The 25,828-nt window shown below is 41.2% G+C and overlaps 1 protein-coding gene and 1 long non-coding RNA gene across 3 annotated transcripts in view; both read left to right on the forward strand.

Moving 5' to 3' along the window:
- Positions 1-17,622, forward strand: part of DUSP10 (dual specificity phosphatase 10) — a 43,489-nt gene extending 25,867 nt beyond the window's left edge. Inside the window, exons 3-4 of one of the 2 annotated variants that reach the window (XM_032622532.1) lie at positions 12,383-12,754; positions 16,297-17,622. In XM_032622532.1, coding sequence (XP_032478423.1) covers positions 12,383-12,754; positions 16,297-16,562 — 638 coding nt within the window. In that variant the 3' untranslated portion in view covers positions 16,563-17,622. The remainder of the gene's footprint in view (positions 1-12,382; positions 12,755-16,296) is intronic. The other variant, XM_032622525.1, reaches the window with a different exon arrangement.
- A 2,182-nt stretch (positions 17,623-19,804) lies between these two features.
- Positions 19,805-25,828, forward strand: part of LOC116748904 — a 44,623-nt gene continuing 38,599 nt past the window's right edge. Inside the window, exons 1-2 of the long non-coding RNA XR_004348437.1 lie at positions 19,805-21,064; positions 21,156-21,288. This is a non-coding gene — a long non-coding RNA (uncharacterized LOC116748904). The remainder of the gene's footprint in view (positions 21,065-21,155; positions 21,289-25,828) is intronic.

The raw sequence follows: 25,828 nt of genomic DNA on the forward strand, positions 1-25,828 counted from the left end.
ATGTGGCTGGGAAGTCTGACCGTGCCAGATGTGGGGTGCATACCAGGTCACCACTTTGTTTCACATGTCCCAGGTTGAACCGACCATTACTTGGCTGGCCTTCCACTTAGCTTTAAGTCTACGTTGACATCATTTCAGGTATTCTATATTTTTGACAGTATATATTCTATTCTATTTTGACAGTATATAATCCCAGGTCACCTTCTCAGCGATGTACTGGCCTCCTGGTTGTTTTATCTTCTCCTTCATCCCAGAAGGTGGTCCACTACATGGGGACACACTAGCTTTTGACCTGATGCAAACTGGTGTATCTCTCAGCACACAGAGGCCTAACCTGGCTTCAGGCTGACCGTTCCCAGCTCAGCCCTCATGCAGGGGTTGGACCATTGGGCATGAATGTCTGGGTGAACCCCTGAGCTGGGAGAGCTCACGCCTGCTCTTTCTGGCAGTTTATCCTTAATGCTCAGACTTGCTTAGTATTCTTGCCAAATATAGAATTCAGCTCAGTGACTTGAGGAAGTTGTTGCTATGCCTTTTGTGAACTGAAAACACTGGTTCAGGAAAACAACTCACAGTTTGATGTTGACACTTGATCCTTTCCCCTACCACTTCCTGAATTCCCTACGCCACAGCCCTTTGACCTCCAGATCATATGAAAACACATGGTCGTAAAAGTTGTTTGTTTGGACATGGGGGTTTCATTCACAGCAAGTGGAGATACACACACCATTTTTGGCTAGGCACTTCCATACGCCATAGGGATGGAACCCACCCGGACTTCACTTGTGTGACCTTGCCTTGCTTCCTGCCTTGCTTCCCCTCCTCTTGTCATAGACATTTGTAGATGACCTTTTACGAATGTAACTTCCAATGGGAATGTTTCACAGTAGAAATATGCTCTCTCTTGAGGCTTGTTCTTGATATTTCTAGAGATTTATTTAATTGGACTCTACTTAAATCCCATTGGGAAACATACTTTTGCTGTGAAGTTGTAATGTGTTTAATTTGGAGTCTAAGATAAATGTTGGTCCTCAGGGGAGGTGGATTGTTAAGCGACAGTTTTCCTTTTGTACAGTGGGCTTGTTTAATGAATAGCTTTAATGGGCTTTCTTCTGTTTGTTTGTTTAGCAATGCTTCATTACTTAAACTCCTGCACTGCAAAGCAAAGAATATTTTCCCTCTCTTCAGAGAATTAAACAATAATGGGGACTATCTGCTTGAGCTCTTGGGGAAAATATGGCTTTGTGTTTTATAGCTCTCTCCTCCTGTTAACATTCTTCCCTCTCTAACCTTCCAGTATGATCTCATGGATTTTTTTCCCTTCCCTTAATCCGTCTTGATGGATTAACCAGTATTGAGCTATTTAGTGAACAGAGGAGGTGAAGCCCTAACATGGTATTGAGTGGCCTCCCAAATACACAGAAGGTCTCCAGCTAAACTGTTTTTCAACCCAGAGAGATGCTGTAGGAAGGGCATAGGTCAATGCTGATCCATAAGGAGAGTATAAGTAATGAGGAGGCATGTGTCTTTGGGAGGAAGAAGTGGGCCCCTCTCCTTGCAGCTGGCTTGTGGAATGAAGGTTCTGGAAGATTCCAGGGGCTTGCTTCTTATGAGCATTCTGTCCCTTAGGCAGCATCCCCATCTTGACCTTGGACGACTTCTGGCTTGACTTTGAGATATGGTACCCATTTGGGTTGGCTCCCAGGGGCCAGGTTCTCAGGCAGTCCACAGCTTTGGGTGTGGTTCTTCAAAAGTAAGAATTATAATTTATCTTTTTAAAAAGTGAGCTATACTGGGAGTTAAAAGTAGTACTGTGTTAGTCTGCTTGGGCTGCCATGACCAAATGCCATAGACTGGGTAGCTTCAACAACAGACATTTATTTTCTCACAGTTCTGGAGGCTGGAAGTCCAAGATCAGGATGCTAGGATGGTCAGGTTCTGGTGAGGTCTTCCTGGCTTGCAGATGGGTACCTTCTTGCTGTGTCCTCAATGGGAGAGAAAGAGAGAGACAGGCAGACAGACACGAGACAGAGAGAGAGAGAGAGAGCAAGCTCTCTGGTGTCTCTTCTTATAAGGGCACTAACCCCTATTAAGAGGACCCCACCCTCATGACCTCATTGAAACCTAATTATCTCTCAAAGGCCCCATCTCCAAATGCCATCACGTTAGGGGTTAGGGCTTCAGCATGTGAATTTGGGTGGGGGAGACACAATTCAATCCATAGCAGGTACAAAACATGTATTCTGAGAAAGAAAGGGTATGGATTTTGCCCAGCTTTTGGACTATAGGTAAATTGCACCATCTGCTAGATTAACGTTTTTCTGGCTCTCACTTTCTCTTTTCCTTTCAAACTCATATTGATCATGTATTATGGACTTCTGAACATTCAGGAGCTTCCCACTGAACTTAGAATAAAATCCCAACTGCTTAATGGCCCTAAGAGGCCCTTTGCAGACTCTTTTGCCCTCCTCTGGTCACTCCCTCCCCCTCATTCTGCTTCACCACATTCTGTCCCTTTGAGTCATCACAGGCCTCACGAGTGTCCTGCCTTTGCCCCTAGTGTGATTCTCTCTGCTTCCACTGTTCTCCTGGACCCCCTCCCCTCCACCCCTTTTCCAAACTAGTCAATTCCTTCTTATCCCCAGAGAGGCCAGCCCTAAACCCTGATCTAATCACTCCCTCTCACAGCACCCAAGAACTGGAGGGCACCTCATGGCCCTTATCATCCTTAATCATTACCTTTTTATTTGTGTGTTTATATGTTGATCATCCATCTCGTCCCATTGGACCCTGACCAGTGGGGAGAGAGGGACAGTGGAGAGGGAAGGGACATCTTCAGCCTGTCACTCGAGTCTCAAAATGTCTGGGAGGGCTTGCTGTCTGATAAAAGAGATTTTAAAAGTGAAGCTTGTGTTCCTATAACTGGTGTGTCTGTTAAGAAAACCCAGAGACCTGAGCTACGTGTTTAGGATGTGCCTTTCTCCCTGGGAGCTTGTTGGCGTGGGCTGACATAGGTAAAGTTTAGACATGGAGCGACCAGAAGGAAATCTGAACCTGCAGATTTTCAGGAACCTGAGGCTCGAACTTGGCTGTCTTTCTATCAGCCCCTCTTTTCCCTCCATATATATCATATCATATTGCCGGTGATTTGATAGGCACACTTCTTAGTGGAAAGCCATAAATTTGCTCTCTTTAAGTGGTAGTTTTGTGAGTGGAAGTAAAGCTCAGTCTCAGGGCCGATGAAGTCCCAGTGAATATGAGGCTCCACAAGGCGGACTGGGAGGATGAAGGGGGCAGCTGGACCCCCAACAATGTCCACGCTGACCAGTCCAGGCTCAGCCTAAGGGAGTGTGGAAGGCTTCTTCAGCCCCTCAGGCTGAGGGAGTGACTTGGAGAAGTCATTTATGCCCACCCGCTGCTTTCCAGGTGGTGCCTCCTGAAACCTTTTAGAGACAGAATGGGGAGGGTGGGTGTGAAGATGGGGTTTTCTGCACCAAGGGGGGCTCACAGTGTGTGTGGGAGGGCAGGGGGGAGACTTGACCCCTTTTCCCACCCACACCATCAGCTCTTTAAAAATGGGTTTAAAAATATTCTGTGGATTCATTGGACATTTAAGCATCAAATCAAATATATTCCAGGTAGAATCTCCCTCTTGTTTTCTTACCCAAGTGTTGTTTTTTTTTTTTTTGGTACGCGGGCATCTCACTGTTATGGCCTCTCCCGTTGTGGGGCACAGGCTCTGGACGCGCGGGCTCAGCAGCCATGGCTCACGGGCCCAGCCGCTCCGCAGCATGTGGGATCTTCCCGGACCGGGGCACGAACCCGCGTCCCCTGCACCGGATTCTCAACGACTGTGCCACCAGGGAAGCCCTCCCCAAGTGTTTTTGAGAGAGGGAGGGGGAGGCCGGGAGGGAGGGCGGAAGAGGAGCAAACACAGGCCGGTTGGCTGTAGAGGACAGGGGCCCAGAGGGTGCTTTTCCTTGAAGTCACAGTGACTTCTGCAGAACCTGAGGGGTTCCTTCCTGGCCGTGGGAACTCTGCCATCTTAAGTTTGAAGCCTGCTCTCACAGAAGTCATCTGCTCATTAAAAGAACACAAAGCTATTTAATTGTTGTCTTTGTGGAAAATTACATGACTGTCATCAGCTGTTGCTTCTGGCAGTGCTTTCTGTTCTAATGTAAATAAATGAGGTAACAGATTTAAAGAAACAGGCTGTATTTACATACTTGCGAAGTATCCTCTCAAACAATCTGCCTGTGTTATTCAAATACACACAAATTAAACTGGTGGTATCCTAAACACTGGTAACCCTTTAAAGCCTTAAAGTAGGAATGGTAAGAAGGCGGCAACACAAGTGCACCCCCCTTCAAGGGTAGTAACAAGAATTTGCCTTTTTTGTGTGCAACTGAGAGCTACTTCAGCAGGCTGAAATTTAATCCCCAGACCTTTTCTCCACCAATTCGGTAGTGAGGGGACTTAGTGTACTGCAGGCAACTTTGTTTTCTTAAATTGATTTTATTGATGTGTACTTGATTTACAATGTTTTGTTAATTTCTGCTGTACAGCAAAGTGATTCAGTTATACATATATATACATTCTTTTTCATATTCTTTTCCATTATAGTTTATCACAGGATATTGAATTTAGTTCCCTGTGCTATGCAGTAGGACCTTGTTGTTTATTTATTCTTTGTTTAATAGTTTGCATAAGCTAATCCCAAACTCCCAATTCATTCCTTCCTCAACTTCTTTTTCTGTTTGTTTGTTTCTTTGCTTTTGTTTTGCTTTTAAAGTAGCTTTATTGAGCTATCATTTACATACCATAAAATTAGCTCATTTTATGTTTTATTGAATTATAATTGACATACAATATTACATTAGTTTCAGGTGTACAACATAGTGATTCAATATTTTTGTACACTACAAAATGATCACTGTGCTAAGTCTAGTTACCATCTATCATCATACAGAGTCATTTCAATAATATTGACTATATTCCCTATGCTGTGCATTTCATCCCCATGACTTATATATTTAAGAGTTGGAAGTTTGTACCTCTTCATCCCCTTCACCTCTTTTGCCTGTCCCCCAACAGAACAAATGAACAAACAAAACAAAACTGAAACAGACTCATTAGATACAGAGAACAAGGTGGGAGTTGCCCAAGTGGAGGGAGCAGAGGCAACTTCTGAGCAGAGGGTGGGGTGGCAGGGACACAAGCAGAATCTTTTAAACTTTGACAAAAACGTGCCAGGGTCAGCGTTTCTTGGAAGGCATACAATTAAAGCTTCATTTTCAATTTTTGTAAATCACACTTCCTGTCATTGGATCTTTCTGATTCGGTTTGCTTTCTTGAGGTGAATATTTAGGCAGGAGTTAAAAAAAAAATTGTTTCCACTGAGGGTATTACAAAGATTCTAACAGTCAAAGAAGGAAGCAATATATTTTAAGACAGAAGAAATCAGAGCCCCCAAACAAGTTAATAATTGAAAATGGTTGTAGAAGTATGCAGAACCAAAAATTTAGCTGAAAGCATATTGTAAATTATACAAAGATTAGGGAGGAGCAAAAATTATTGTTTTTAATTCTTGGTACATATGATAGTCAAGTATTAGCTTATTTCCAGAATGGCAGATTTTACAGTCTACCGAACTATTGGGGTGGAAGGGATGGCACGTAATCTGAGGGAAACAAAAATAAGGTACCTGAGTTACAATGATGATACAAACGATGTCTATTTCAGGTAAGCATCAATAGTCTAAATTATGATTTTTGTCCAGCCGAAAATCCAGTGAAAGGGCTGTATTATTAACTCAAAATTTGAGAATATTCTTGTATAAACTTTTGAGGAATTTTCTTTTTTTCCTCTCTCAAAACATCACTAAAGACAACTTTGTTATATTACTATTAAGTATAAGGACAGGAGTAATCTTTAATCTATTTTGGAAGGACAGTTTTGGGAGGGGCATTCTTGAAGTAATTTCTACCTGTGGTTTGTCACTAGGCCAAACAGATACCAGAGAGGTCCTTTAACTTATCTTTTAATTTTTATAAATTATTTCCAAAAGTAGATTGATCACCCATCCATGACCAAGCGATCGATATCTTCCCTACAGCTATTGGTATCAAACATATCAACAAATCACCTATCTTCCTGTGACATATAGCGAAGTCCTGTGTACAAAGGGATTTAAATAAGGTTATTCCTGCACTCTTTCTCTGCTGCCTTCTATATAATAAACTGCCTTCTGTAGTTGGCTTTTAAAGTATATCTGTAGAGAATTTGTATCTCCTAAGAGAGAACAGACAGTAAAAAAAAAAAAAAAATCCATGAAGGAAGGGACTAACATATGAGCAGATATATCCTCCTGGAACACTTAATATTTGCGCAGATAATCAAAATGTGCTCAATTGAATTCAATATCCTAATTTATTTTTAAAGACTTTTAAGCTCTATGGTAACTTGTCTATGTTTTTTCACACATTGGACTTTTCACATGTAAGCAATGGAATAATGTGATTTTAGGCATCACAGGGGTACTCCTCTCTTCCCCACCAGCAACACTGTTGGACTCAGCCTCCTAAGTCTCTCTCTTCCCCGGTAACAAAGTTGTTTCTTTATCCCTTTTTTTCTTACCTTACACCTGGTGACACAGCACTTTTGACTCATTCTCCCTCTTTGGTACAGCCTCCCTTCATTCCCCTTAGGAAAGAATACATGTTCCCTGGGGACACGATCATAGGACAGTTTAGGTGATACCGTCTGGTATTAAACTTGAAATCATTCCTACTATAAAATCCCTAGTCGTGTCAGTGACCTATGAAGACAATTTCATAGAAAACAAGAGTTAGAAGTAATCTTCGTGGTTCTAGTTTGTATCTCTAATATTTCTCCTGTTAAGGTGGATGATTTTCTTCCCTGAAAAGTATGAAACAACTCTGATCGCCCCCATCTTTGGGAGTTTTGACTCTGGAAGCCTGATGTCAGCTCCAGTTTACTCAGGCTTTGTTTCTTCCACAAGGATCCTTGTGAGAATAGAATCTTGGGAGTCTGCTTAGATGGACTCTAGTTTCCGTGGAGGGCCCACGGAATAGTATCCATCAGGACCCCTTTTATACCAATATCTTTCCCATTTATAGTGATAATATCTAACTCATGCAGCATTTTATCCATATTAAGGGCCCTGTGAGATAAATACTACTGTTAACTCCACGTTATAGGTGTGGAGATTTGAGGTGCAGAGATGTTAACTAACTTACCAAGGTAACACAGCTAGTTAGTGACGGAAGCCAAGATTCTCAACTCAAGCAGTCTGGCTCCAGAGTCTACATTCTTAACCACTATCATCAAGTACCGTTTTACTTTAAAAAGCTAATCACCCAATAAGAAACTCTAAACAACAAAAAAGGGGCAATGAATATGCTCGCAGCAAGCTTGTAGAAAAGTTCAACTTGAGTTCCCTTCCACTTTTCTTTGGGTGTTAATGTCATTTGCTGACCTTCAGTGAGAGTTTTCCTTAGATTTCTGAAAAATGCTCACTTTTCAACTTAGCATGAAGCCAAAAAGCTGGTGTGCCAAAGTGCTGGCCATCTTTGGACGATGGAAATCTCTTGCTTATAGATTCTGCATTTGGATGTCGTTCCTTTAATTTGCCATCCAGAGCACTGCTTCTGAATCACATTACAGAGGGCTCTTGTGTTTCTAGGGCTGCAATAGCCAACACAGCTACAGGAGGTGAAATACATCTACAAAGAGAGGTTTCCCACTACAATTAGAATCCGTTGCTTCAGTGGGACTGTCACCTCGCTGACCTCCCGTTGGAGGAAACTCACCGGTTGCATTTCTATGTATTTTGCAGGGGTGCTGGGTATTCTTTGTTGTTGCCATTCAGAATCCACATGCTGATCATACTTATTTTGGCAGAGAACCTGGTTTTGAGATAAGGTCTGAAATGTTTGCCCCCAGCACTGTTACTCATGCCTGGGAAATATTTGCACTGATATCTGGGAGCAGTTGTGTGTCTACAGAGATCACTCAGCCTGGTGGGGACTTGGGGACACAGGGGAGAGGAGGGGAGGGAGGAGAGAAGAGTGATTTTATTGAAAACACTCAATTCTCCTCTGGCAAACCCAGGAATCCAAAGACGTACAGGCTTTCTTGGGAAAGCTAGGACAAAGAAAAAATGAAATCAGATGGGTTTGTTTAAGAAGGATAGGGAGCTGTTGCTTTCTTTACGATAAAAGTATATTATTTAAACTTTAAAACTGCTCAGATACCTTGGTACCTAGTTCTTTTTCAATAAGCTTTTACAAATAAAAACTCTGGAAACATTAGTCTATTATCATTGAGAGTCTTTATATTAAGCAGAATTTATTTTTTCTGGATGATAACCTCATATCTCGAAGCTCTTTTATTCATTCAATTTGTACCTTATTTTTCCCTCCTTTTCTGCCTTCTCTTGAATTTTTATTTTTGAGATATGTTGTGTTAATTACTGATGTACAGCAAAGTGATTCAGTTATACATATATATACATACATTCTTTTTTATATTCTTTTCCATTATGGTTTATCACAGGATACTGAATATAGTTCCCAGTGTGATACAGTAGACCTTGTTGTTTATCCGTTCTGTATATAATCGCTTACATCTGCTAATCCCAACCTCCCACTCCATCCCTCCCTCAACCCCCTCCCCCTTGGCAACCACAAGTCTGTTCTCTATGTCCGTTTCTGTTTCATAGATAGGTTCATTTGTGTCATATTTTAGATTCCACATATAGGTGATATCATATGGTATTTGCCTTAGAATTCTTTTTAGGTCTTTAAAATGGCAGTTTTCCACAGTACTGAAAAAAAGTGCTTCATATGTGCTAGATATCATTTCAAAGTACTTTATTTTTATGAATCAGTTTAACCCTCAAGACTGTAGTGTGAGGTAGGTGTTCCTGTTTTATATGTGGGGAAACGGAGAAGCCAGGAGGTAAGGACCTTGTGCAGGGTCTCAGAGCCAGTATTTGACAGTGTTGGGATTCAGGCCTGAGCATCCTGGCCTCAGAATCACTTGCACTGCAGTTAGGGTTCTCACGAACTTCAGAGTCAGCGGATCAGCTGGAGGTGAGGACAATAACAGTGATGACATTGGGTTAATAAGATGTTATTTATCAAATGCCTGATTATATGTTTACATAGGCTTCCTGTACCACAATTCTATGGGTAGGTGATATTAAGTCCACTTTACAGATCAGTAAACTGAGGCTTAATGAGGAAAAGGGATTTATACCAGGTCTTACAAACTCTCACGAGACAGAATCACAGTTGCAACCCGGGTCTGTCTGTCTCTAACCCCTCTCTTAACCACCATGCTACGCTGCTTCCACTTCAATTGTTAGTTATCATCTTGTAATGTTCCTACGTAGTAATAACAAATATGAAATAATCGAAACTCCTCATTAAGTGATCAGTCCGTTCGGCTTCTATGATACGTGATGGGGTAGGGTGGAGGGAAAGTAGTTGGAAGGGAGAACCATATTAGCCATCATCTTCCCTTCAACCCTCCCTGGCTTCCAATTCCAAACCTCTAAGGGAAGAAAACAATCCTCCCTACAGACATCTCTCTCAAAACCACCACTGTGAGATTCTACTGGTTCATTTTGCTGTAAGCGCCATCCCCAGAGAGAGTTCTTTAACTGCAGTATCTAGCTGTGCACAACCCTTAATGAGAACTGATGCCGACACTGGTCAGCAGACTGGCAACTGAACAGACTGTTTGTTCATATCCCTCAATGAGGGTTTCCTCGTCTAGTTAATATGTGTGAATTAGAATATTTCCTTTTCTATCCACTCTGCCTCCAAAGACTCGATGAACAGAGTTCCCACGTGGCTTAAACATACAATATACACATAATTTTGCACGTGGGCACCCCCTGGGATTCGGAGTATTTTGTGTCTGTCTGTCTCCAATTCCTTCCCCTCCCCTCCCCTCCCCCATGGGTTTTTTCCCCCCATTAGGCAAATGGAAGGCCCATGCCACCTGTTAGCATTACATCATTGGCTCCCCAGAACACAGTTGCACCAAAGGCCTTAAACAAAGTAGTTCTTCTTGTATTGTTTGCACTCAAAGAGCTGATATCATGCCAACTGATGTCATTGTATGTCTTTGTGTAACTGCTATGGCAACTGGGCAGGTGGGGAGCCTCCAGCTGATGTCATTGGGAAAGGAGGTGTAGAGACAGAATTTTAAAAAGCTGTATGCTGCTTTTTTCTGTGTGTGTGGTTTTCTGGCATGCATTTTTAAAAAACTAGCTGCTTTTAAGACAAATTACAGCTTGAGTACACTAAATAAGAAGAGAGAATTTCCCCCCCTCCAATCCACCACGTTAAAGACTTCTTTTGAATCTGTTTTGTTGTTCTGTCCTCTCATCTTATACAGAAAAGTGTAACAACTGTCTTTTTATTAAAAAAACAAAAAGTGAATTAGGTTCCCATTACAGAACCACTGTGGAACTGTTTACTTGGATTTTATGGAGCCAAAGCTGAGCAGATTTTAAAATAACTCTTTAGTCTCTTTCGTGGAGCTTGTGATGGTGACAGCGGGCAATTTCAAATTTTTGTTTAGGTATTCACTAATGAAGTTTTTCTGGTGGTTTCCATTTCTTCTATCTACTTGAAAAATGATCTCTTTGGGTCCAGACAAACTTTTTATTTTAATCAATGTTTCATAGCAGAATAATAAGATGTAAGGGCAGAAGTTAATTCTAGAAATCAATTAAAATGAATTTATAGCTGTTGTTTTTCTTTTCCAAAAGCGAAGACAGGTTTTGATACTCACAGGTGGTCATAATATTACCCCCTTTGAATGATCTTTGAGTCATGACGGATCTTAGTGAAAATATGACTTCCCAAGTTTATACGACTAGTGTGCATTGGCTGTGAACAGCCCTGAGGCTTGGTCTGGGTTACAGCCTGGAGCTTCCTGCTGTGGTTGCCAAAGATGAAACTTGAAACGGAGAAGGACATAGGTTCAGAAACTGGTAGACAGATAGACTTCCTGTATTTATTTCAACACAACCATATCCTGTTCACCCATTATGTTTCCTCCTTTATCTCTTGAAACTATCAAGACAGAAGCAAGGCATCTATCTGGGGGAGGGTGAGGTGGGTCAATGTTGGGTTCTGGTGGCTTTCAGCTTCTAGGAGATCTCCAACTTCACCCTCTGTTCAAAGGGAAGGCCAGAGTGTATCTAGTTGGTAAGAATTAGAGCTCATTTGGTAGTTAATAATGTCAACTCTGATTTCATAGCCCTTACATGTATATTGTATAATTTGACCTCTGTAATAATCCTTTGGGCTTATCCACAAACGTATCTGACAAATATTAAAGGAAAAGTTTAAACAATAAACTATGATCTATAAATTTCCTGACTTCAGTGTTCTTTTTTGCATGTTTTTTCAACTTTTGTTCACATGTAAGGTGAATGTTTTTAAACTGGCTTTTTTCATTTAATTTTAAACAGAAACACTGTTTTCATATTCCTTTCACAACTTTTAATGGCTACATAATATTCCATTGGGTGCACATGTCAACTTTTCCCTTTTAAAAAAATGTTTCTGACCTTTCTAGAAAACTGCTGTAGCGAACATCTTTATGCATCTAGCTGGCTATCTTTGGTCTGATGATTTCCTTAAGATACATTCTCATAAGTGATACTGCATTTGATGAGGGGGAGGTTTGCATACTTTATGTATGTTTCCATTCATTCCAGACTCCCAATCACACCAAGAGGTATATGCCATTACCCTCATTTTACAGACGGGGAAATTGAGGCCCAGAGAGAGAAATTAATTTATCCAGGTGGAACTGGGATTATAGCCAAGATAACCTGGTTCTTCCAGTGTCCCTGCTTGTAACCACGCTGCTGTATTGGGAGCAAACTTGGTCTTCTGGGTAAGGTGAGCTTACAAAGAGTGCAAGGCACACACACCTACACTGCCCAGGTACAGGCAGAAATTCTACACCCAAGGAAGTCATCTGTGCCTTCCTAGGCTCCCAAAGTGCAAGGTTCTATATAGGCCACTGAGCATATGGCTCTTTGGGGCAGAAAAAATTTGCTGCTAATGAAATTGCCTGATGCTTCGTGGAACTCTTTCCAGGGGAACATGCCCCAGTTTGTATAAAAAGCACATTTCCAAAGTACTGCATGCAGTGTTATCCTCCAAAGTTTGTCCTCCGTCTCCAAATGGACTTTCATTTGTATTTTGATTTTATTTTAAAAAATGTAATAAGCAACTAAACACACTCATTCCTAAGGGGAAAGTGATATCTCCTGCCAGCTCTGAAGTTCTAGGGGTAGTCATTCTCACTTTCTGTGTTTTTGTTCCAGGTGGACTTAGCAGTTTTAAGCAGAACCATGAAAACCTCTGTGACAACTCCCTCCAGCTCCAAGAGTGCCGGGAAGTGGGGAGCGGCGCGTCCGCGGCCTCGAGCATGCTACCTCAGTCCATCCCCAGCACCCCCGACATCGAGAATGCAGAGCTGACGCCCATCTTGCCCTTCCTGTTCCTCGGCAACGAACAGGATGCCCAGGACCTGGATGTGATGCAGCGGCTGAACATTGGCTACGTCATCAACGTCACCACTCACCTACCCCTGTACCACTACGAGAAAGGCCTGTTCAACTACAAGCGGCTGCCGGCGACCGACAGCAACAAGCAGAACCTGAGGCAGTACTTTGAAGAGGCTTTTGAGTTCATTGGTAACTATCTCCTACGGGGAAGTCTCATCTTCCGCCTTCCTTTCCTCTCTGGCTTGGGCTTTGATATCAAGTCCAAGATTTATGCCTGTGTTGCAAAAAAAAGCTCCATCGAGGTGTTTTTGGGCTCTGCCACCTGGTGCAGCCAAAGTATTCTCCTAAGTCGTAACCCATCAAGTGTATTGGAACCATGGTTATAAAAGAACAATAATTCAACTGGGTTGGGATCCGTTCAACTAGACCTCCACATCCCTCAAGTTCTCAATGAAAAAGTGGCAGGGGTTAGCACTGAGATGTTCTATAACACCATCTCAACAGAACTGGCAGAAAGTAAGACATTGGCGGCCAGAGCAGGCACCGTGGGTATGTAGTCTACTGGCGTCCCTAGGCACTTTGCAGGGAGTAAAATACAGCCGGCCCTCTGTATTCGCGGGTTCCACATCTGCGGATTCAACCAACCACGGATCGAACTCGCGGATACAGAGGGCTGACTTTCCTATGCCATTTTATATAAGGGACTCGAACATCTGTGAATTTTATCCAGGAACTAATCCCCCGCGGGTACCCGGGGCCAGCTGTATTGTGAATATGACATCTCCCTTACTTTGAGTTAAATTTCTTTGCCACTGCTTGAGGCAAAGGTAGTGTTTGCTGAAGGATTGTTTCTGAAGGATCTTTTTCAGAAACATAATGCTGTAGTGAACATCTTTACGCATTACTCAGCACAGAGGAGAGAAAGAACGGGAGTGGAGGGGTGAGGGGGGGGGGGGAGTAGTTTTTCCCTTCTGTTTGCTTTGCCTCAGTTTTTAAACAATGGGTAGCAAAAAGGCTTGAATTTGAGTGCTCATGAGATGGTACTAGATTCCCTTAGTTTACCCCAGACTCATTGAAGTAGGAAAGATTGAATTGTATAGCCCAAGGAGAGAAAACTCTAGCAACAGCGGGCTTTAATCTCTAGAAGGAAGCAACGGCCAGCCTAACCCTAATCTTAAACTTTAACTTTCGCTGCTTCTAAGCCTCAAACTGTTGCAAGGCTCAAATTATCACTTGGGGAGTACCTGACACCCAGCAGGTACTCAACAACTTCTCTTTTTTTTTTCCAAGTGATTCCAAACTTTCTTGCCACAAAAGGGTGACCCAGTACTTTTCCTAAATATTGTAGCAGATTGTTACTGGCCTCTGTCCCAAGAAGAATGCACTCATGTTCAGTGCTCCTTTGTCAGAAAAAAAAGAAAAGCAAAAAACAACAAGAAACCCCCCTTGGATTTAACAACCATTAGGGTGGGTGGATTTGCTGTAGAATTGGCAGCTCTGGTCACTTAACCCAGTCATTTCCTTGCTAATTGTGCCTTTATTTATTGCAGGACCATAGAATGTTCAATCTGGAAGGAAATTCTGAGTGGTCACTAAAGGGACCAGAGCCTAATGCTCTTGACTGTGAGGCCAGGAGCCTTTTGGGAACACAGTGTTTACAAGGCTCTATTGGTTCTCAATGGGCAATGATTGTGGATGCAAAGATACCTTAGATTTTTTATTAGTGATATGTGAATCAAACCTTGAGTCCCAAGGAAGAAAAGTTTGTCACCAAGTAGATGAGGAACTTCCTGGTTGATATATGATGTTATGAGTGCAATTTTATCTGAGTTAATTCCAGTTGGGGGAAGTTAAAAAATTGTTTTTCGGGCTTCCCTGGTGGCGCAGTGGTTGAGAGTCCGCCTGCCGATGCAGGGGACACGGATTTGCGCCCCGGTTTGGGAAGATCCCACATGCCGCGGAGCGTCTGGGCCCGTGAGCCATGGCCACTGAGCCTGCGCTTCCGGAGCCTGTGCTCCGCAACGGGAGAGGCCACAACAATGAGAGGCCTGCGTACCGCAAAAAAAAAAAAAAGAAATTGTTTTTCTTTTAATGGGTAGCATAAGATATGCTTAGGTTCTAAGAGGATTTTAATCAAAGCACCCACATTCCTTATAGATTATTCAGGCTCACCTGGTGTTTTAGAAAGAAAACAAAACAAGTAATAAATAGCATTTAACCTTGAAAACAGTTCCACATCACACCCTGCACAGGCACAATATTTTATTCTCATTGTTATATATCATTGGATAAACTGAAATCTGATAGTCTTGCTTTAAGGAAAACACAGCTGGTTTTAGAAACATAATAGCATTCACAGAGAGTCTAATATAAGCTAAGCAGAGTCTAGGTTTAGGGTTTAACTATGCCAGTTTAGTTATTCCTGAGTCAGGTGATATTATTCCTATATCTCCTGAGCCTGGTTAGTTACAATTATTCCCATTATTCAGATAGGAGGATTGAGGCTCTGGGGAGTTATGTGATTCACACAAGGTCCACCACAAGGTGGAATCATGGTCAAACCTAGCCCTTTGTGGCTCATCTTCTTACCTCCATGCTTCCCCATCTTGAGGTGGAGGTCCTTAAATAGTGTGTGCTGAAGAGAAGAAATTGAAAACAGGAGATACTTTCCTAAAATACGGTTATCTATAGGAAGCAAGCTAAATTGCTGGGGTTTTAAGATGAAAATTTGCACAATGTTTCTTTTCTTAATCTACTAGTGGGTAGCCAGTAGAAGTAGTTTTTGTTAGAACGGGACTCTCCTTACCATCTCCTTTCCTACTCTTCATCTAATTGGTATATTTTCCAGGGATGCTTTCTTTGGGATGCCTTTTAGTTTAGAGGTGTCATTAAGAATCCATTCAGGCAGTGCCCAAGAGCTATTCTCCTGGGCTTTTAATATACCTGAAAGCCTTTAAAGTACTGCCTTTTTCAATTGCTCTGGATTCTGAGCCATTGCTGTTAATTCCTTCATCTTCTGCATCATTGCCATGTTGGAAAGGCATGTGTAGATGCAGAGGGGGTTGGACAGTTCAGATGTAGGTGACACCCTATGCCTGAGAACTGCAAGTCTTTAACTTTGCAACAATAGGGTTTGCTAGTGAGAAGCTGAACGTAGTAACTTTCTAGTTGAGTTTTGTTCCTTTAACCCTCTTCAGAGTTTCCTAAGACTGAAACTCTTATCCATTTAGTACCAGTTTCTGCACAGAGCATTTCTATAGTATAAAACAAGAAATGCTTTTTCTCTATCACAGGTAGGAGAGACATTGTTAATAACACTAGTTTTGACAAGTGACACAACATGGCGATAGAAATTAACATCCTGAATCAGAGAGGTCTACTTAACCAGTAGCTTGTTTGACATTTAGGCTAATTGTGTTGTGGCTCCATCCTCAGTTGGCCACCGTCACCTGTGAAGTCAGCTATTATTGTGAATGACTCCTTTACCTAGCCTTCTCTTTAAACGTAGAAATGTAGCTTCTTATTCATACTAATATTACTTTTAGCCAGTTCTGGAGGTTGTGACATAAACATACACGATTAACTAGTAAACTATACTTAGTTTCAAAGCCATTTTGATGTCTTCTCTCTCTACAGAATATGGCATTGTCAAGTCTAGATAAACGTTAACCTCTCTCCCTCCATCTCTCTTTCTCCTTCCCTGCACCTCTTGCCTTTCTCCCTTGTTCCAGAGGAAGCTCACCAGTGTGGGAAGGGGCTGCTCATCCACTGCCAGGCTGGGGTGTCCCGCTCTGCCACCATTGTCATCGCTTACTTGATGAAGCATACGCGGATGACCATGACTGATGCTTATAAATTTGTCAAAGGCAAACGACCAATTATTTCCCCAAACCTTAACTTCATGGGGCAGTTGCTGGAGTTTGAGGAAGACCTAAACAACGGTGTGACACCACGAATCCTTACACCAAAGCTGATGGGTGTGGAGACGGTTGTGTGACAATAGTCTGGCTGGAAAGGATGACTGTTCTCCATTAGGAGACGAAGAGGAAGGAGGATGGATTCTTTCTTTTCTTTTTTTCTGTCTTTTTTTTTTTTTTATAGATGGGGTAAAGTTTGTGAATGGAAACAAACTTGTTTAAAACTTTTTATTTTTAACAAGTGTGAGAAGAAGTTAACTTTTGATGCCGTTGAGATTTACTTCCCGCCAACTGACAAAGCAGGGAGGCTAAAGACGTAATTTTTTTAAGTCAACAATAAAAATATAACAAAATTTTGTTTCTTCCCCTTTTCCTTTTAAGCTATTTGTAGAGTTTACGATTAACTAGTCTGTGCAGGTTCATAGACCGAAGATACTACACTTTAAACCAATTAAAAAGAACCCAAAGTACGTAGAAAAGACATTGAATCATGAAGACCTAGGATCTGCCTGGGCTGTCCTTACGAAAACAAAAAACCCAACCAAACCAAGCCCTGCTGTGCTCACTGGTGCAAAGAGATGATCAGGGCAGCTTAAGTGGTCTAAGAACCCTTCACATTCTTTAAAGAGACAAAGGATACTGTTGATTTTGTGTGTTTCATACTCTGGATTACTTTTTCCCCCTCTCTGGGTTTAAGAGATTTTTTGAAATAGCAAGGAACTGACCATTATACCATATGCCTTCACTGGCTTCTTGTGCAATAATATGGTGTTTTGAGTGTGCAAGTGAGTTAGAGCTGGCAGCTGAATGATAGACAAATAGTGCAAAGTTGCCAGCTTGGAGCTGGAAAGGAATTAAACAAAACCAATTACTTTCTTTCCCACCTTTTTCCTTTGTTTAACTTTTTTTTTTGATTTGATTCTGGTTACAGTGCCATAAACCTTGTTACATATGTATATCAGAATGTAAAAAAAAAAAAAGACAAAAATTTATTTAAAAATATTTTTCTCAAAAAAAACTTGGTGTGTTTCTGTTGATTGTGTAAAAATTTATTTTCATTATATAAATGAAACTCATTTGGAGATGTGTCTTTTTTCCTCCTCTTTTTCTCAGTTCAGGTTCAAGCATCTCATAGCTCCAGTAACTTGTACGTGTAATGTAATTGGAAATAAACACACATTTTTATAAAGGGAAAGAGAGATGAGGGAGAGACAATAGTCTCTGGCCTTAGTGCAAAGCAGAGAGAATTAGCAAGGGAGTAAAAAAAGCTCCAGTCTGCCTAGTCATGATCTCCTCTATTGCCACAGCCCTACCATCCACTTCTGCCAAAGTAATTCCTCTTACAAAGCGGAAGCTTCAGGTAACCTCCTTAAAGGCGTGAGAAGGTTCTATATCAGCCTTTGAGCCTTGGTGATTAGGTCACTGCCAGATAGATTGGTTAGAATTCTGTGATCTCCCCAGTGGCTCTTTGATAAGTATTTATGACAATCTGACAGCTAGGGGTATTGACACCTCCCTCCCCCACTGTCATTTGCTCACTCAACATCTTTGGTAACATTAACCACATAGTGTACACTGCAACACGTTGCTACTTCCTACTTTTTTGCTAGCAGACTGAGCTCAGATTCCTAAGTTCAGCTTCCCCATCACGCTTGGCTAATACACAGCTAGTGTTCCATGGGCTTCCAGTCCACAGCAGAGTAAGAGTGGGGTAGGGGAAGAACATGATTCAAACGTTTTCTATGTTTTATTAAAATAGATGCCTCCAGGGATTTGGCCATAGGGAAGATTCACAGCAAATTAAGATTTGCCTGAGGTGAGAAAGTAGAATTCTGGCATTTTCAATTCTACGTGACTACATTTGGACATACTATTCTTGTGAATATTTGCTGATAAGTGTTATAATGAAATATTTTTGACATTTTAAAAATAGCTTTTCTATTAGAAGTGATTTAACTTTTTCTTTTATTAGAAAAGTAGAGACTGACGTTAATAGGAATTAACTGAGAGTTGTCTTGAATGATTTTGGTTTACTCCAAAGTGTTAGGATGAAAAGTAAATTTCTCTTATGGTGCTTTCTACTCTGTAAACTAACAATTTTCTTGGTGCTAGAACGTATTTAAGGAGAGGGGTTGATATATAATTAGTGATTTAAAATACATAATGGTTTACTACATATTTCTTATTCTTTATTCTAAATCCAAATGTTAAAGTTCTAATAGTGTAAGTTTTATTCCCTTTCTTTTCTTTCTTTCTTTTTTCATTTTTTTTTTTAACAAACAAGATGAACAGTGAATATAGTTTCCCTCCTTTAGCTACGTGGAAATAATTTATGTGTTTTGAACTTTATGATTTTGAGAACAAGACTGTCCTGGGGCAGATAGAAATCCTGCCAACCAGCATACCAAGAATTCTGAGAGAGACTCAGGTCTTTTTTGCTAATCTGTTTTGGGTCATTTAGCCTCTCTTTCTTCATGAGGAATGTTAATCATTTCATGAAAACTACATGGATTAACCAAGCCATTGCTCTAGAAACCAGACTCCCCAGGTTTTGTTACTGAACCAAACTTGCATCTGCTCACCCTCAAGCAGTAAAGTCAATCTGTTGACACTGGGTTGCGGTGAAAGAAAGTGCAGCGTTTGTTGCAGGGCACCAAGCAAGGAGTCCAGGGCAGCTGTTGCTCAAAACACCCCAACTCCCTGATGGGTTTCAGCAAAGCATTTTTAAAGGTAAGGTGAGGGAGGTTTGTCCCAGGGTACGTGATGAGCTTGGGCACGATTCTCTGATTGGTTGATGGTGAGGTAACAGGGCAGTGTCACAGGGCTTAACATTATCAGTGCTTAGGTGCCAGTAGGTCTGGGGGCTATGTGCTCATGGTCATCAAGTAGTTAATTTCTTTCACTTGATGGGGGTTTTATTTTATTTTATTTATTTATTTTTTTTATAAATCTATTTATTTATTTTTGGCTGTGTTGGGTCTTCATTGCTGTGCGCAGGCTTTCTCTAGTTGTGGAGAGTGGGGGCTACACTTTGTCATAGTACGTGGGCTTCTCATTGCGGTGGCTTCTCTTGCTGCGGAGCACAGGCTCTAGGGGCGAGGGCTTCAGTAGTTGTGGCACACGGGCTCAGTAGTTGTGGCTCGCGGGCTCTAGAGTGTCGGCTCAGTAGTTGTGGTGCACAGGCTTAGTTGCTCTGCGGCATGTGGGATCTTCCCGGACCAGGACTCTAACCCGTGTCCCCTGCGTTGGCAGGCGGATTCTCGACCACTGCGCCACCAGGGAAGCCCTGGGGGTTTTAGCATCTGTAAAACAACTCAGGAAATGTGCTTTAGATACTATTATCTAGGTACTTCAAAGAAGGGCTAGAGCTGAGGATATGAGGGAGTGGTCTGCCCAGGGTCCTGCTCCTGTTTCATTACAGCATCTGGGCCTCACTTGGTACCTGGGAGCTTTGGAGCTGAGCTGGGAACTTCATTGTTATCTTCTTGAGAAGCAGTCTCTGACTGACAGATGCACATATCATTCTCAGAGTCCAACAAGTGTTGTTGCATACTGGATGAACTTAACAATTTAATAGAATGAATCTGTAACATATCTAATGAAAAAAAAAGAAACAGATACAACAGGCACTGTTACTTTACATTAAACAGAATAGCAGCTTCAGCTCCTCTATAAACATTTTTTTCCACACAATACATTTCCAATCAATGGATATTAACCAAGGTGTAGAGTCCACATTTCATGGAAGAGCTTGTGTCTTCAACTTTTGGAAAAGGACAGGTAAGGCAGGATGTGAGGCAGGGAAGCTAACAAATGGAGGACATGTACAAGGGGAGATATGAAAGAAGAAGTGTACATAACCCCAAAATCACCTGTTGATTGTAAATGAGGAAAGACGACGTTCCAAAAGGGTGATAAAATATGAGGAACAGGAGAAAATGGGAGTTTATAGTAAAACAAACAAACAAAAACTATATCAGAGTATAGAACTAAGAAAACTGAATTACACTTCAGAAGTTGATTAAGATAGAATGCTAATAAATTGCTCCAACCAGTTCTTCTGGAAGATAAGAAGTCTGGCAAGCCAAACTGAATAGAGATGATGGGGTTGTCACCTTGTTTGTGAGTAAGATCTTGTAAATAAGCCACAACACATATTTATGTTTTATTCCCCAAGCCTGTAACATCCAGTCCCAGGAAATATGGGTTGATGTTTGGTTTTATGCTCTAATTGGAGAGAACCATAATATATGGATGTGGGTGGAAGAGAGGTCAAAAATGACTAGCAAGTTCTGGCCTCCAGAAGGATGGGCAACAAGAAGGTAGTTAGAAATAATTGTCCAAAATTAAACCTATCTGTAGAAGATTTTCTGACTTTATGAAGGTGGTAGACTATGACTGCCAGTTCTTTCCATCATTCCTGATTTCCTCCTGTGTAACAACTTTTGCCAGTGTTTGGTGGAAGATACATGGGGTTAGACAACCGTGGGATCTAGTGAAGAAGTCAGTGGGAGTCTGTTGCCTCCGTGTCCGATGATGGGCTGAAGTCTCTGTGCGTCAGCAGAGCTACCAGTGAGAAAAGGTAAGATGAAGTAAAGGAGAACAAGGAAGAACTGGAATTAGGAGGAAAACCTAGAACGCACATTTGCCTTTTACCAACTTCCATGATGTAGGTGACTTTGGAGAAGGATCCAGTGCCCTTTCCCATGTTGCTGACCATGTACCTGGTGCAGGACTTGTGAAGCAAAGGAGGAGATCTGGAGAGAGCTTCAGGAGCTGCGATCACAGCTGTGTCCCTAAGTCAAGGTGAGATTCCAGGTTGGTGAAAATGTGCACTGCTGGCAATAGTGCCTGTTGCCCTCTTCATAATATAATGGCCACTGCTTCACTTCTGCCTTCCAAGTCTCATGCAGAGTTCTTTTAAGGCAAACCTTAACCTAGCATTAAATAGGAAAAGGAATTCTGGGAAATGCAGTTTCTGATTCAGCTAAGTTGAAATTGTACAAAGCCACCCCAGTCTATCCCTTGCCAACTTGCCATCCATTTACACTTCTTTTAACCATACATAGAACTTCCAAACAAAGACATTAGAAAATGATGTTTCTACCTAAGAAGATGCAACTATCTCTTCCACAGTTGAAAAGATACCAATCCTCTCTTGAAATGAAAGTGCATAGTCTCATGTGTTACTTTATCCATTTTGGGGGTGATATTCATTCTTCTTATACTTGAGATCCACTCTCCCTTTGAAATTCTGAAATTTAAATACTGAGATATAAGGATATTACAGATTGAATTGTGTTTGCCAAAAAGATGTTTTTGAAGTTTGAATCCCAGACCTTGTAAATGTGATCTTATTTGGAAATAGCATAGTTGCAGATGTAATCAAGTTTTAAAAAGGTCATATTGGATTAAGATGGGAGCTAATACAATTGCTGGTGTAATTGGACCAATCCCTCTTATAAAGAGGGAAATTTGGACACACACAAAGGAACCAATGGCATATAGATAGGGAGGTGGAAATTGGAGTGATTCATCTAAGTGGCAAGGAACACCAAAGATTGCTGGATATCACCAGAAAGTAGGAGAGAGACATGAGACAGATTCTCAGAGCCTCCAAAAGAACTAACTCTGACGACACCTTGATTTTGGACTCCTAGCCTCCAGATTGTAGGGGAATAAATTTCTATTGTTTTAAGTCACCCAGTTTTTGGGACTCTGTTATGACAGCCCAAGGAGACTAATACAACGGATAACTACATTTACCACATTTAATATTAGCTGGTAGATAGAGGAGAAAGAAAGAATTGGTTAATATATAAACAAATATATTTATATCAAAGTAAGGAATGTTTATAACTCTTACTGTCCTAATTTCTACGAATGCTCATGTAGTCACAGCTGATGTTTATAACTTCCTTCTTTTACTACCCATTCCATTTACCCTTTGTCCTCAGCAAGCCTCTCACCTGGTCATGGTTCCTTGCCTGCTACGGTAACCTAAATCTTCATTTTCTAAGGATCTGAGCCTTTGGCAGTCCTGTCTGCACTGGATCCTTTTGTTACAGGACATGAGAGTGTAGGAGGTGCCCTTAGTCTAGACGTAGTTCTTCCTACTCCCATGGTCCTGTAGTAATCCAATTTCCCCTTGGTAGTCGCAAGTCATCCCAGCAATACAGTAACCTCTTTCTTTGCCTGTTGTTTCTTTAGCAGGAGGGGATCAAAGTAGCCAGACTTCCAGTTTAATGGAGCCATTGCTGCATCTCCTAGCAGAAGCATCTATCCCTTGGGAACTAAGACTTCTAGACCAGTAGAGCCAAAAGTTGCAGAGTAGGTCAAACAAATTTTGCAAGTAGATCACCTGGAGTAACAGCAAGAGGTGTTTTTTAATTTACAGCTCTTTCTGGACCTGTGAATTTTGGATAGGGGAGAAACAGCAACATATATTGGTTGACAAGTTAGAGAATTTACCGAATCTTGCAGGACATTACCCTAGCCCTGAAAATTTTTCCATTCATCTAGCTCAGTAACTGAATTGTTAAAAGAACTATTTTACTGCATCAGAGTGATGGACAACATAGTAAAACTAGTAAATTCCATGAGTGTGATCCTGTTGCCACACTTCATGTGCTGCAAAATAAGTTCCTTGGTCAGAAGCAAAGCATTGTGGAATACCATCACAGTGAATTAGACATTAGAATTCCATAAGCCCACAGACACTAATTTTGGCAAAAGTATTGCAAGCAGAGAAGGCAAATTCATATGAAGGGTAGGTTTCTGTGGAGTGAGAACAGAACACTGTCCCTTCCGCAATAGAAGAGGTCCAATATAATTAACCTTCTATCAGATAGCTGGCTGATTACTCTAGGAATGGTTCTATTTCAGAGGCTTGGTATTAGTCTCTGCTTTGGGTGGGTTGAATTTGGATCCTCAGCAGTTTCTGTAGCCAGGGTAGCCATGGTGAGTGGAAATTCATGTTGCTGAGCTCAAGCATAAACTCCATCTCTGCCATCATGGCTATTTTGTTCATGAGCCCATTGTCAATGATAGGTGTGACTAGAGAAAGGGACTTGAAAGAAGTTCACAGAATGTGTCATCTTGACCATTATTAAGATCCTTCTATGCTGAGGTTGAGCTTTTTTGAACATTAACATGGCACATTCTGTGCCCGTTCAGGGAGTTCTATCCATTGACTTCTTTCCCAGACTTTTCTGTCACCAATTTTCCAATCATGTTTTTTCTAAGTCCCTGATTATCCATGTAAACCATTAGCTACTGCCCATGAAGCAATGTAGATCTATATCTCTGACTATCTCTCAGACAAAATGAACAACCATGTACACCGCTGCAAATTCTGCCCACAGGGCAATTTCTCCTTCACCACTATCATCCTTGGCCACCCCAAAGTGGGGCTGTAGTGATGTAGCCATTCATTTTAGGGTGATACTGAGATATCACACAAAACTCTGCAATCAAGGTCAAATATTTTTCTTTCAGTCCACTGGTCACAGAGAATGTCTCATGAAGCCATAGTGTGAGTTCAAGAATAGAGACCATGGATATTTGGGTCACTTGTTTACTCAACTTACTTGTATCTGATTTCACATATGCCAATTCCACTTGATAATGGAATAATATTATTCATGCCTAACTTAGAGGCTTATTGGGTCAATAACTCTTAATTCTTCATGAACAATTCATGTTGCATTATAACAAGATGGTCTATGAATAAACTTCCAGTTTCAAACTGTTACTCAGAAAAAGAGCTCTTCTTCTTCTCTTCTAAAGAAGCTGTCATAATTTTGTTCCAAAATCCTAAATGTCTGCTCCATGATTCACCTATCAGGTGAATGGGCTCATACAGGATCCCTACCTAATACAGACCCTTCTAGTACCATGGGATGTACTGGAGTTAGATGCAAGAGCAGCTTGCATGATAGCCTTGAAATATTGTAGAGACTTCTCTTGTTCTGGAGCTAAGTTTCTGCACCCAATTCCAATGTGTGGGTTTTTTTTTTTTTTCCCCACCATACTAAGCTATTATTGGACACCAGATGGGTGTCCTACAATTCAACTCAATTCTGACACTATCTACCTGGAGATAGCACCAGATCCCACAGGTTAAGGGCTTAATCCTACAAGACTAACCACCCACCTCCTCCACTCCAGACACCAATCAAAGTCCATGTTATTACCAGTGTTTCTGACTGACCAGCTATAGATTGTGGGTTCCAATAACAACTCCTCCTTGGATTTGATTCATTTGATAGAGTGGCTAACAGGACTCTGAGAAACATTTTACTTACAAGTTTAACAGTTTATTATAAAAGCTTATTAGGAATAGCCAGATGGAAGAAATTCATAGAGCAAGATATGGGGAAAAGGCACAGAGCTTCAACGTCTTCTCAGAGAACACCACACTCCCCAAATCTCCATGTGTTCACCAACCCAGAAGCTCTCCAAATCCTGTCCTGTTGGATTTTTATAGAGGTTTCATTATGTAGGCATGATTGATTAAATCATCAGCCACTGGTGATTGAACTCAATGTCCAGCCTCTTTCCCCTCCCCAGAGGTCCTGGGTGGGGCTGAAAGTTCCAACCATTTAGTTACATGGTTGGTTTCCATGGCCCCTAGCCACCATACTTAGGTGCTTTCCAAAAGTTATTTCAGTAACGTAACAAAATATACCTTTATCGCTCTCATCCATGGGAAATTCCAAGGGTTTTAGGAGCTCTCTGTCAGAAGTGGAAACAAAGATCAAATATATATTTCTTATTGTAAATCACAATATAATAGGACCCTACTTAAATTAATAACCTTTCATGTTACTTGGTAAATAGACTGGATTAATATGCCCAATGAGGTATATATTTTCTCCAAAATCCAATAAGGCCTGTTAGACATTGTGCCTCTTTCTCAGTAGTAGGAAGGGTCAGAATAACAATTTATCCTTTACCTTGAAGAGAATTCCTTAAAAGCCAATTGTCTTTGGTGCCAGGATAAAGTTGAAGTCTTTATCATGAGGCTATTGAGCCTTCTACGAACATATTTGATTATATAATACTTTTATGGCATGTTTAAATTATAATTATGTCCTTCTGAATCATTTCTTGAGTGAATAAACCTGGAGTTCAAAGGAGGAAGTAAGCACTTAAGTCAACTTTTTGTTTTTAGTTACAACTCTTTTCATCTTAGGGGATAAGTATGTCAACTGAAATGTCCTAGAACATCAAACACTACATACCATTCTTTTTTTTTTTTAATTTTTTCTTTATTTTTCTGGCTGCGTCATGTCTTAGTTGTTGTGCACATGCTCTTCATTGCAGTGTGCAGGCTTTTCTCTAG

Source organism: Phocoena sinus, chromosome 1, assembly GCF_008692025.1.
Source record: "Phocoena sinus isolate mPhoSin1 chromosome 1, mPhoSin1.pri, whole genome shotgun sequence".
NCBI lineage: Eukaryota > Metazoa > Chordata > Mammalia > Artiodactyla > Phocoenidae > Phocoena > Phocoena sinus.